Genomic DNA, 12320 nt, shown 5'->3' with positions numbered 1-12320 from the left:
TTCAAGGAACCTAGCAAGCAAATTGAGTCATTTTCTTTCCTACAAGGAGAAGTAGATATTTTAGGAAAGCAGAGAGATCAAGAGGACAAAATTTTCCTAAACTTCCCTCAACCATGATATATAAGGTATATTAAATAATGGTAAGTTGTGAAGTTGGGTATCAGCTTTATGTATGGCACGTGATTCTAGTGAGACAATTCTTTGGCAGAGCAAATTAAAATGCTGTTCTTTAAATAAAACTGGAGACTCCAATAGAATGAATTCACGTTTTCTCAAGACATTTATTGGTTGTTGACAGTGATTGTCATACCAGAGCTGCTTACATATTTGTCGGGTAAGTCAGGGGGTGAATGGCATGCTTTGCCAATTACTGACAGTATATAAAGGTCCAAAGCAAGTAGAAGACACACAGTTCACCTCATCCTCTTGCAACCCCCGTGAATTCTCATCTCTTGACAACATGTGTTGCAACTACGGCAACTCCTGTGGCTATGGCTGTGGATATGGCTATGGCGGTGGATGTGGCCCCTATTATGGCTGTGGTTATGGAACAGGCTATGGCTGTGGCTATGGAACTGGCTATGGTTGTGGATATGGCTCCCGATATGGCTGTGGATACGGCCCCTGCTGTGGCTATGGCACCGGATATGGCTGTGGCTATGGTACCAGATATGGCTGTGGCTATGGCACTGGATATGGCTGCTGTGGCTACCGGCCATTTTTCTATAGAAGATGTTATTCTTCTTGCTGCTAGAACATCAATGTCAAAGCCACTTTTGCTTCTGATATTGCACACCTTAAGAGATGGCTGATTCAGTGATCCACACTCCAAGATTTCTATATCCAAAAACTTGCATGTTTAAGGAAGTTTTGACCTCCAGTTAACATTTGTATAAAGGCATATTGTGGTTGGAGGCTACGTGTATCAACTGACTATTTTCCAAATGTTAATCTTTACTCCCTTAATCTGGATTCTGTTTTGAGACTGTGACAACAGTCCTAAATTCCCACTGTTAGGCAAATCCCTTATTCTCAATAAAAATGTTTCATTCCTTCTAACACATCTCTGTGTTCTTGCTTGTGAATGATTTCTTTATTGAGGTGTTATGGCTTCTCTTGAAGATCAGGCAACAATATGTTTCACGAACCTGGGGTTCTTCCTAGATATAATACAAGCATCAGAGATAATATCTTCTTCATCTATTTCTCATATCCATAACACTGCAACACTGTGTAAAGCTATGTCCTTGAAATCACACCATGTCTAGAATAGAGCTGGAGGCTTGAGGTATAAGAAGAGGAGTTAAGACACCTCTTCAGGAAATTGTGACACGAGCCCAAGGGGGAGGAGGTGTGGTGTGAGTGCTTCAAGGGTGGAATAGAAGAGAGACTTTCAGGGATTAATGAAAAGTTGGAAGCTGCCTCGGTGGAGATATAAAAAACTTAGAAAAAGAAGCAAAAGAAAAATGTGGTATTTTATCATCTGCATTTTGATGGAAGTGCAAATACATTTGTTGGCATACATTGAGTTGAGGAAATTGATTTAAGTCAATTAATTCATTTGGAATCTTTTGAAAGGGAACTGTCTTATACGCTGAAGGCATAGTAGGAAAGTTCTAGGTGAATTTCTTGCTCTCAGAGTGTTTCCATTCTAGTAGGTTAATAAAAAAATTAAGAATTAATTCAGATAAATTTAGAGAGATAATTCCTATGGAGGGAATAAAACAGCATCCTTGAGAAGAGTACAGATTGGAGTATTGAAGAGTTAGCTCAAGGAGGTATTTTGACATTTGTGTCAAATGAGCTGATGTGAGTATCAGGAAATACTAGAAAGGACAGTTATAAGTGTAAAGGAGAAAGAGGAATTCATTAAGTTTTGGGTATGATCAGTAGTGCCACAACTTTTAGTGCGAAAGAGCAATAACTAGTGCCTTAAATCGGCTCTCTGATGGGGCAGAGATAGAATGAGATTAATAGTTCCAGTTGATTTTCTGAGTTTGAGGGCTTACTATTTTGTTGAATTCTGATTTCAGTGTCCTTCTCTCCTATACCTTTCCAGACCTCTAACATTTAGATCGTACAAAAAAATGTCTTTTCAGGCACAATTTCAACCAACAGAATGAAAGACTCACTGTCTCATCTCCATGACCAGGGCCATTGCACAAAGTCCTAGTCCGAGTTTCCTGAAGTTTGGAGACTCCACAACTTGGCCACTTCCAAGGAACATGGCCCTGCCATCAAGGTCAGCCCTGGAGCGAGACTATCTTACTTATGAGGAAAGAGGTGTTCCCTTAAGATCTGGACAATTTTCACAGAAGGAGCATCTGTAAGTCATTTCTGGGGACTGACTGTGCTCTGGGTAAATCAGAGGTGAGAAAATTCTATGAACAGGAGAAGTCAATTCCAATGATTACAATTTGTTGAGCATCTAACTTACGATTTCATTATGTTCCTTTGCATTGAAGACTACCTGAAAGAGGGCAGAATAGTATTAATTAGGCATGTGTATCATCATTTCTATTTATAGTAGAGGGTTTATTATTTATTAGGCATATGGGGTGATTTGTATATTTGGAAAAATGACTTTGAAGATGAACACATCTCTTCAAAAGGTGAAATTTGTGACTCTCTTAGCAATGATCATTTGGGACTTTCAGCTTGAATGAATTGAGATTATGACATATATCCATATTCTTATAGATTCTAAGTGATACTAAAGTTTGAGCATGTTTTTGTTTTAATGAGTCTGTTTGTTATTGGCAGAAATATTGATGGAATTAAAACTATGTGCCAGGCACCATGCTTAGAACTTACCGATGATTCAAAGATGCACAATATTATTTTTTCTGCCATTACACATCATTATCCCGAGATCTGAATGGAAGTATATTAGAAATAATAAAATAAAGGTAGGAAGTGTTTTTCAAGAATTCATGGGCATTGTGACCAGTAAGTGAGTGTTTAAAAAGTATCATGTCTACTCTAGGGAACTCACGCATTAGAATTTATTGTTTTGAATTTCAGGAATCATGGAAAAGTAGAAAAATTAAAGGTAAAGAACGTTTGTAAGGCCATATATATGTTTTCAGCTTCTTAGAAATGAAATAGGTTAGGTATTGAGTGATCAGATAAAAAATAGTAGGAAGTATTCTCAGTTGAAGAAAAATATCTAATAATGAAAGTTCTCAAAAAAGGAAATCAGCGACTCTACTAAAATCCCGGTGGAAGGCATTCAATAAAGGACTGGATGACATTCATTTCTTGGTGTTGAAATTTGAGTGTGGAGTAGAAGAGATGACAATGAATTTGTATTCCTTTCCAGTTAGGATTTCATAGTTGTTACAGTGAAAAGTAATTTAAATTTTGGATTCTGCCTGAATCTGAATGCAGTGACCTAAACAATGAAAATAAACAGAAACATCACAAACAAACAAAACACCTTTTCCCCCCCACTGTAGGTCTTGTGATGGAGAGGGTGGATGTTTAGTTGAGTTGANCCCCCCCCCACTGTATGTCTGGAGATGGAGAGGTTGGATGTTTAGTTTAGTTGAGAAGAGAGGGAATATTTGGACTTAGACAAAAGTCAAGAGAGAGGTTAATTTATAGATGCAAGGTGACAAAACAAGGTTTCTAGATCTCAGCACTATTGACATTTGACATGAGGTGTTTCAATGTTGTTGAGGGCTTTTCTGTGCCCTGAAATGGGCATCATTCCTAGCTTCTACCACATGGAGACAGTAGGTATGTGCAGTAGGTCTCTGGATGCCAGAGGCCAGGCAGGATGTTGCAATGATTCCAGAAAGGAACTGAAGTATTTATTACCTTATGGGCAGAGGTATACATTTTAGGAGTGTAGAGAGATCAAGAAGGACAAAACTTTCCTAAATTCCCCTCAGCCTTCATATATAAGATATATTAAATCATAGGACATTGTAAACATGGATTTTAGTTTTAAATAGAGCACATGATTCTCCTCAAACATTTTTTTGGCAGAATGAATTAAAATGCTGCTCTTTAAATAAAGTTGGAATCTCCATAATAATGAGCTCTCATTTCCCTTGGCATTATTGACTGTTGACAATGTCGGGCACAACATAGTTGCTTACATATTTGTTGGGTAAGTCAGGGGGATGAATGGCATGATCTGTCAATTACTGACAGTATATAAAGGTCCAAGTCTAGTAGAGGACACACAGTTCACCACATCCTCTCACAACCCACGTGAATTCTCTCTTGACAACATGTGTTGCAACTACGGCAACTCCTGTGGCTATGGCTGTGGATATGGCTATGGCTGTGGATGTGGCCCCTATTATGGCTGTGGTTATGGAACAGGTTATGGCTGTGGCTATGGAACTGGCTATGGCTGTGGATATGGCTCCCGATATGGCTGTGGATACGGCTCCTGCTGTGGCTATGGCACCGGATATGGCTGTGGCTATGGCACCGGATATGGATGTGGTTATGGCTATGGTTCTGGCTGCTGTGGCTACCAGCCATTTTCCTATAGAAGATGTTATTCTTCTTGCTGCTAGAACATCACTGTCCAAGCCCACTTGTTTCTTAAATAAGGTGGCTTAAGAGAGAGCTTATTCAAGAATCCATACGCCAAGACTTCTATATCCAAGAAATTGCATGCTTTGTAGAAGATTTGGGCACCAGTTAACTTTTGTAAGATGGCATCTTGTGGCTGCGTAGTATCATCTAACTCTTTTCCATATGTTGGTTTTTACTCCCTTAATCTGGATTCTGTTTTGTGACTGTGGCAATGCACTTAACATCCCATATGTGTGAAAATCCCTTATTTCCAATAAAAATAGTTCTTTGCTTCTAACACATCTCTGTGTTCTTGATTGTGAATTACACCATTTTTGAGGTCTTATGGCTTCTCTTGAAAATTGGGCTGACATATTTTTCATGAACCTAGGGCTCTTCCTTGATATAATGCAAGCATTCTTCTCATACATGCATCAGAGAAAATGTCTTCTTCACCTGTTTCTTATATCTCTCATGCTCAGGCCCTCACAACTCAGTGCAAATCACACAGTATTTCAAAATTTTGCCCTGGAAGTCACACTGTACCTAGAACTGAGCTGAAGGGAAAGATGATGAGGAATGTTACCTCTTCAAGAAGTTGTGACAGAAGCCCAATGCCAGTAGGTGTGGCCTGAGTGCTTAAAGGAGAAGTGTAAAGGAAGAAAGAGTTTCTGTTGGTAATGAGAAATCAGAAGCTGCCACAGCTGAGTTATAAGGATCCAAGGAAAGGATAAGTTAGAAGAAAAATGTGACATCATTTCATCTGAATTTGATTGTTTGCTAATATATTTGTTGGCATATACTGAGTTTAAGGAAATTGATAAGTCACTTAATTGACAAATAGTTTTGAATGTTTTTGAAAGAGAACTGTCCTACACACTGAAGAGGAAGGATCAAATTGGAGAATAATTTCTTGTTCTCACAGTGTTTACATACTAGTAGGTGTTAATATTTTATGAATTATTTAAGATAAATTTAGACAGACAATTGACATTGGGGGAATAAAACTGCTTCCTGGGGGAGACAATGAAGATGAAATATTTGATAGTTCAGGGAGGTATTTTCATGTTTTGTGTCAAATGAACCAATCCAAGTTTGATAGTGTGACTAGAAAAGACAGTACTAAGTAAAAAGGGGTAAGAGAATTTCATTAAGTTTTGGGTATGATTAGCGCTGCCACAGTTTTCAGTTGAAAAGAGGAAGGACTAGGGGTTTAATTGGTATCATTTAGGGACTTACTCGATACTGATATAAGAATCGGATGAAAAGCCCAATTCTGAGTTTGAGAACCTACTAGTTTGTTGGAGTCTGATATCAGTGTCCTTCTCTCATGTGCCATTCCAGAATTCTAACATTCAGATCCTACTATTAAAAAAAAGGATTTCAGACTCAAATTCAACCAGCAGTGAAAAGTGACTCACTGACTGATCTCCATGACAAGGGTCACTGCGCAAGTCTGAGCCTGAGGACTTGTAGCTTGGAGACTCCACAACATGGCCAATTCCAAGAAAAATAGCTCTGTCATCAAGGTCAACCCTGGAGAGAGGCTATGCCCAAGATATAATGTTTTCTGTTGATGAAGAAACAGGTCTTCTTTCAAGAGTTGGACAGTTTTTACAGATGGAACATCTTTAAGTCAAATCTGGGGACTGACTGTCCTATGGGTAAATATGAGGTGGGGAAATCCTATAAAGATGAGAAGGGAATTCCAACAATTAAGTTCATTGAAGAACTAACTTATGATTTCATTTATGTTTCTTTGTCATTGAATACTTTCTGGAAGAGGTTAGAATATCATTAATTAGGCATGTGTATCAAAATTTACATATGTAGTAAAGGACAGATCATTTATGAAGCATTTAAGATCATTTATACCTCTGGAAAAATGTCTTTGTAAACTAACACACATATTGAAAATGTAAAATTTGTGACTCTCTTAGTCAAAGAACATTTGAGACTTTCAGCTTAAGTGAAATGAAAACACTCCAATGTTAGAACATGTTTTGTTTTAATGTATCAGCTCAAGTGAAATGAGAACACACCAAAGTTAGAACATGTTTTATATTCTTGCATCTGTTTTTACTGGTGGAAATATAGATGGATTTCAAATTATGTGCCAAGCAGTCTACTTAGAACTTGTGATTCAGGGATGTACAAAATATAGATTTTTTTCTGCTGTTATAGGTCAGTATCCAGAGAGCTGAATGGAAATGTACTAGAAATAATGCAATAAATATCGGAGTGGATTTCAATGGATCAGGCATATGGTGGCCAGAAAGTGTGTGCTTGAAAATTAACATGTCTATTCTAGGGAACTTGTACATTAGAATTTATCGTTTTGAATTTCAAGACTGACAGAAAAGGAGAGAAAATAAAAGATAAAGAATAATAAGAATAATTGCATAGGACCTATTTTCTTAAGCTTCTTGTTAGTGATGACACATACCAGACTGATCAAACAGATTAGTGGCCAGTATTATAAAAAACAGTGGGAGATATTTGTAACTGAAAGAAAAATGTCTAATAATGAAAGTTCTCAGAAAAGAAAATCAGCAGCTTTATGAAAAATCTCTGTCGAAGGCACTCATAACTTTGTTGTTGAAATATGAATGTGGAGTAGAAGGAAAATTTCCTGAGTTTCTACTTCCAGCTCAGATTTCACAATTGTTACAGTAGAAAGTAATTTAAATTTTGGATTGTGCCTGAATCTGAAAATAGTGACCTAGTCAACAAAAATAACCAAAAATATCACAAACAAACAATAACCAACTTTGTTTTTAAACTACACATCTGCTGATGGAAAGGTCAGATGTTTCGTTTAATTGAGAAGAAAGGGAATATTTGGACTTAGACACCAATACAGAAAGAACTTAATTTATAGATGCAATGTTATAAACCAAAGTTTCTGGATCTCAGCACTATTGACATTTGACATTAGATCTTTCAATGTTCTTCTGGGTTGTTCTGTGCCCTGAGATTATCATCATCCCTGGTTTCTCCCACAAGGAGCCAGTAGGTATCTATAGTAGGTATCTGGGTACAAGAAGCCTGGCAAGAAGTTGCAGTGATTCCAGAATGGAGTTGGGTGTTGCTTCCTTCCTTAAGGGCAGAGGTAGATATTTTGAGAAGGAGGAGAGATCAAGAGGGACAAAATTTTCCTAAATTCCCTCTAAATTTGTTGTAGGAAGTATATTAAAAGGAGGTTGTGAAGTTTGGAATAAGTTTTATGTAAAGTATATGATTCTACTGAGACAATTCTCTGGCAGAGGGAATTAAAATGCTGCTCTTTAAATAGGGGCCCCTGGGTGGCTCAGTCTGTTAAGCATATGACTCTTGATTTCAGCTCAAATCATGATCTCATGGTTCATGAGTTGGAGTCTTGCACTGGGCTCTGCGCTGGCAGAGCAGACCCTGCTTGGGATTCTCTCTCTGTCTCTCTGCCTCTCTTCTGCTCATGCTCTATCTCTCAAAATAAATCAATTAACTTAAAAAAATTCTTGCTCTTTAAATAAAATGGGAGTCACCAAAATAATAAGCTCACTTTACCCAAGACATTATTGATTGTTGACAGTCACTGGCACAGTATAGTTGCTTACATATTTGTTGGATAAGTCAGGGGGTGAATGGCATGCTTTGCCAATTACTGACCGTATATAAAGGTCCAAGGCAAGTAGAAGACACACAGTTCACCACATTCTCTCACAACCTGTGTGAATTCTCGCCTCTTGACAGCATGTGTTGCAACTACAGCAACTTCTGTGGCTATGGCTGCAGATATGGCTATGGCTGTGGCTGTGGTCCCTATTACGGCTGCACTTATGGAACAGGCTATGGCTGTGGCTATGGAACTGGCTATGGTTGTGGATATGGCTCCCGATATGGCTGTGGATATGGCTCCTGCTGTGGCTATGGCACCAGATATGGTTGTGGCTATGGCACCGGATATGGCTGTGGCTATGGCTATGGCTCTGGTTGCTGTACCTACCGGCCATTTTTCTATCGAAGATGCTATTCTTCTTGCTGCTAGAACATCATTGTCCCAGCCCACTTGCTTCTGAAATGACATCTTAAGAGAGGGCTAATTCAAGGATCCATATCCCAAGATTTCTCTATCCAAAAAATTGCATGCTTCATAGATTTGAACACCAGCTAACATTTGTAGGATGGCATTTTATGGCTTGAGGCTGTGTTGTATTGCCTGACAATTTTCTAAATGTTGGTCTTTACTCCCTTAATCTGGATTCTGTTTTGTGACTGTGGCAACGATCCTTATATCCCACAGCTGGGAAAATCCCTTATTCTCAATAAAGATGGTTCATTGTTTCTAACACATCTCTGTGTTCTTGATTGTGAATTACTCCTTATTTTGAAGTGTTATGGCCTCTCTTGAAAATCTAGCTGACAATATGTTTCATGAACCTAGAGCTCTTCCTTGATATAGCACAAGAATTTCTTCTCTTATGTGCATCAGAGATAATGTCTTCTGCATCTATTTCTTATATTTTTCATACTCAGCCCTCACACAGTATTTCAAAACTGTATCCTGGAAATCACACTGTAGCTAGAATGGAGGTAATGGAGCAGGATGAGGTGGCATGTCACCTCTTCAGGAGGTTGTGACAGAAGCCAAAGGAAAGGAGGTATGGCTTGAGTACTTAAAGGATAAATGGAATGGAAGAGAGTTCTCAGGATTAATGAGAAATTTGAAGCAGACCCAGGTGATAGATGGCCAATCTATCAACAACATGGCCAATTCCACAACAGGAGGATGGATCTCCCATCAAGGTCAGCCCTAAAGTGAGGCTATGCCCAACATATAACGCGTTTTACTATTGAGGAAATAGGGGTTCTTTCAAGAGCTGGACAGTTTTCAGTGATGGAACATTTGTTAGTCAGAGCTGAGGACTGACTGCTTTGTGTAAGTATACAATTAGCCTTACAAAGAGAAGTTAATTCTAATAATTACAGTTGGTTGAAAATCTACTCATTGTTCCATATGGCCTTTGTCATCACAGACATTTAAAAAAATGTGGGGATACCATTTTTAAGTATTATAATGTCATTTACATATCCAAACAACAGTGTTCACAAAGTAACATTTAATATATGTTCAAATTGCAAATATTGTGACTCTTTTAGTCAAAAAACAATTATATAGAGCATCTGGTGAAGGAGGGAGGAAACCACGAGTTCTTTGTTACGTGGAAGACCAAAGACTAAATTGTAGGAAAACCAAATAGAAGCCATGTTTTGAAGGCCTGTACTACAGGTGATTCATCAGTTTGTAAGACATGAGTCTGAAATAGTCAGCAGCTTGGTTCTTGAAAGATCTCTAAGCTGTGTGCAGCTCCTTGGGGCGAGTGAGTCAGGACCCCATCATGAAACAGGTGGAAGGGGAAAACCTGGTCACAATATTTTCTCTAGCAATGAGTGAGATGTGGCGGTCAGGGGAAAGCAAAATATACCAAATGGGTGATGTCAGTCAAAAGACAACGTGGCGCAGAATATCAGTATTCCAACCAGTCCTCAGAGATATGGTATATCAGTATGTAAAAAAGGGGTCCTGAATTTATGTGGAAAGGAAAGTAGGTTATGATAAATACAGAGATAAAAATAATGTGAGGTGACAGGCAACAACAATCATAGCTGATAACATATTTCTGAGTGACCAGACCAAAGAAAAGGCATAGGGAGGATGATTCTTCTTTGGCCATATGATACAGTCTCATTTCCAAATCATGTATCGTCTTTATAGTTCCTAAGCACAAGAATTAAAATATTCTTTTATATAATATGAAGAAAATCCCAAAATAATTGTGATTTTCATCCTGAGTAAATGAGGAAATGAAAATTTTAAAAGATAGGGTTGATAAAATCAGAGATAGTTCACGCGTGAGTGGGTGCGTGCATGTGTGTGTGTGTACCATTCATTAGAGAAGGTTGGGAAAAATGAGTATATGGCTTCAGACATTGGGTCAGATAATGGGGGAAATGGATACCATTAATAAAAGTGATTACTTCTTATAATCAGGAAACGATTGGTGCTTTAAAGCTTCTTCTTGAAGAAACTCAAAATCTTTTTCTTTGATGAGCTGTTGCATATTGTAGATGTACTAAATTGTAAAGTTGGGCATTTTTTCTTTCAGTTATTTAACCAACTTTAATATCCAAAATCCGGCTACATGTTATGATTGGTGCTGGGGACAGAGGCACAAAGAACACACAATTTCTCCTTCCAATAATTAAAGATACTCATTTAGATACAAAGTAGTAAATCATGCTTTCACATTATAGCGTGCATGTTTATAGGTGTTATAGGTCTGCTGAGGAAGAACTCAGAGGAGAAACCAAAATAAGTCATAATGTAGAAAGGGAGGACTAGACAAGAAATTGCCTCTAAAGGAGAATGACATGAACAGAGCCATAAAGGAAGAGTTGAAATTGGTCTGCTACATGGGAGGGAAATTAAATTTTGAGGAAGAGGAATTTTAAAAGGAAGTGAATAAATTGGCATCTTACTGCTTAAGTTGTAACCTCTATTGGAAAACTTATAATCAGTATTACACTCATATAGAAATTCTGAGATTCTCTTAAGTTGCATTGTCCAAGGTAGTAGCCACTAGAGGGAAATGGCCATTGAGCACTTGAAATGTGGCTAGTCCAAAATCAAATGCATTGTGTGTATAAAGTACACACTAGGTTTCAAGGACTTAGTATAAAGAAGAATTGAAACCATATCAAATAATTAAAAATATTGACTAAATATTGTTGTAATATTTTGAATATATTAGGTTAAATAAAATATGCTATAAAATCAATTCATCTTTTTCTGTTTCTTTTTCTTCTTTAAATGTGTCTACTGGAAAATTCTAAAATGTATGTGTTTCATGATACATTCCCATTGTATAGTCTGGTTCTATAAAGTCACAAAAAAGTCTTCTTCCTGGCCAGAGAAGACTTTGGTCAAGTAGAGAAGCCATGTTAGGCCACCCGTTATCAAGGTAAAGGAAGTAGATCATTCTGAGGAAGTAAGACCACAATAGCCAGTGCTAAAGACTTCAGAGGGTGCTTAGTAACAAAGTTTTCACTTGAGATAGTTTATTCAGTAAAGGGTATCAATCAACTTGCTAACAGTTTAAGATAAAGAAAAGATGGATACCTGCCTTACCCCATTCACAAAAGAAATGGCATATTGATTAAAGTTGTAAACATGAAAGTTAATATATTAAAGTATTAAAAGATGATATAGACTTTCAGGAATTTTGTAAGCCAGTTAATTTGAAACTAGTCATGCTAAGAATATTTACATCGTGGAAATTGGCAAATCAGACCACCTACTTTCAGCAGAGGTCATTAAACAATTAATGGCAGACCGCTGCCTACATCCCTCTTGTTATTGAGAATAAACTTACCTTTTTGAAAGTTTTAAAATGTGGATGTATTGTTTATGAGCCTGAAAAAGAAAAATAAAACTCCACAGAAAACAATAAGAGGGATACCAATATTGGTTTATGTCCAGAAATCTTTAGAGCTTGTCTTAAGTTGATATCTATGTTACCCTTGCATGAAACATTGGATTTAACCACATTCTCCCTCTGCAAGATATCATTTCTTCAAGGCCATTCCAATGATTACACTCTCAAGAAGAAAATTATGTGGATAGTGATTAAGGGTCGAGGATCCAGAGTCACACTACTTGTGCTTTAATACAGTCTCTATCAGTTATTAACTGTGTGATCATGGCATATTATTTAACTCCTCTGAGCTTCAGTATACTCAGAGGT

The 12320-nt window shown here is 37.6% G+C and overlaps 3 protein-coding genes and 1 pseudogene across 3 annotated transcripts; all 4 read left to right on the top strand.

The window, feature by feature from the left end:
* Positions 1–460: 460 nt before the first annotated feature.
* LOC120230152 (keratin-associated protein 21-1-like) lies at positions 461–754 on the top strand. The gene has a single exon (XM_039229626.1). The coding sequence runs from the start codon at positions 461–463 to the stop codon at positions 752–754; it is 294 nt and encodes a 97-aa protein (XP_039085557.1).
* Positions 755–4241: 3487 nt separating this feature from the next.
* LOC120230148 (keratin-associated protein 21-1-like) lies at positions 4242–4535 on the top strand. The gene has a single exon (XM_039229612.1). It carries the CDS (start codon positions 4242–4244, stop codon positions 4533–4535), a length of 294 nt encoding a protein of 97 aa, XP_039085543.1.
* A 3734-nt stretch (positions 4536–8269) lies between these two features.
* LOC120230140 (keratin-associated protein 21-1-like) lies at positions 8270–8563 on the top strand. The gene has a single exon (XM_039229600.1). The coding sequence runs from the start codon at positions 8270–8272 to the stop codon at positions 8561–8563; it is 294 nt and encodes a 97-aa protein (XP_039085531.1).
* Positions 8564–9781: 1218 nt separating this feature from the next.
* Positions 9782–10226, top strand: LOC120229130 (annotated as a pseudogene).
* Positions 10227–12320: the final 2094 nt, after the last annotated feature.

The sequence above is a fragment of the Hyaena hyaena genome, unplaced genomic scaffold (genome assembly GCF_003009895.1).
Source record: "Hyaena hyaena isolate Hyena2069 unplaced genomic scaffold, ASM300989v1 scaffold_2, whole genome shotgun sequence".
NCBI lineage: Eukaryota > Metazoa > Chordata > Mammalia > Carnivora > Hyaenidae > Hyaena > Hyaena hyaena.
This window is presented reverse-complemented; position numbering and strand designations above follow the sequence as displayed.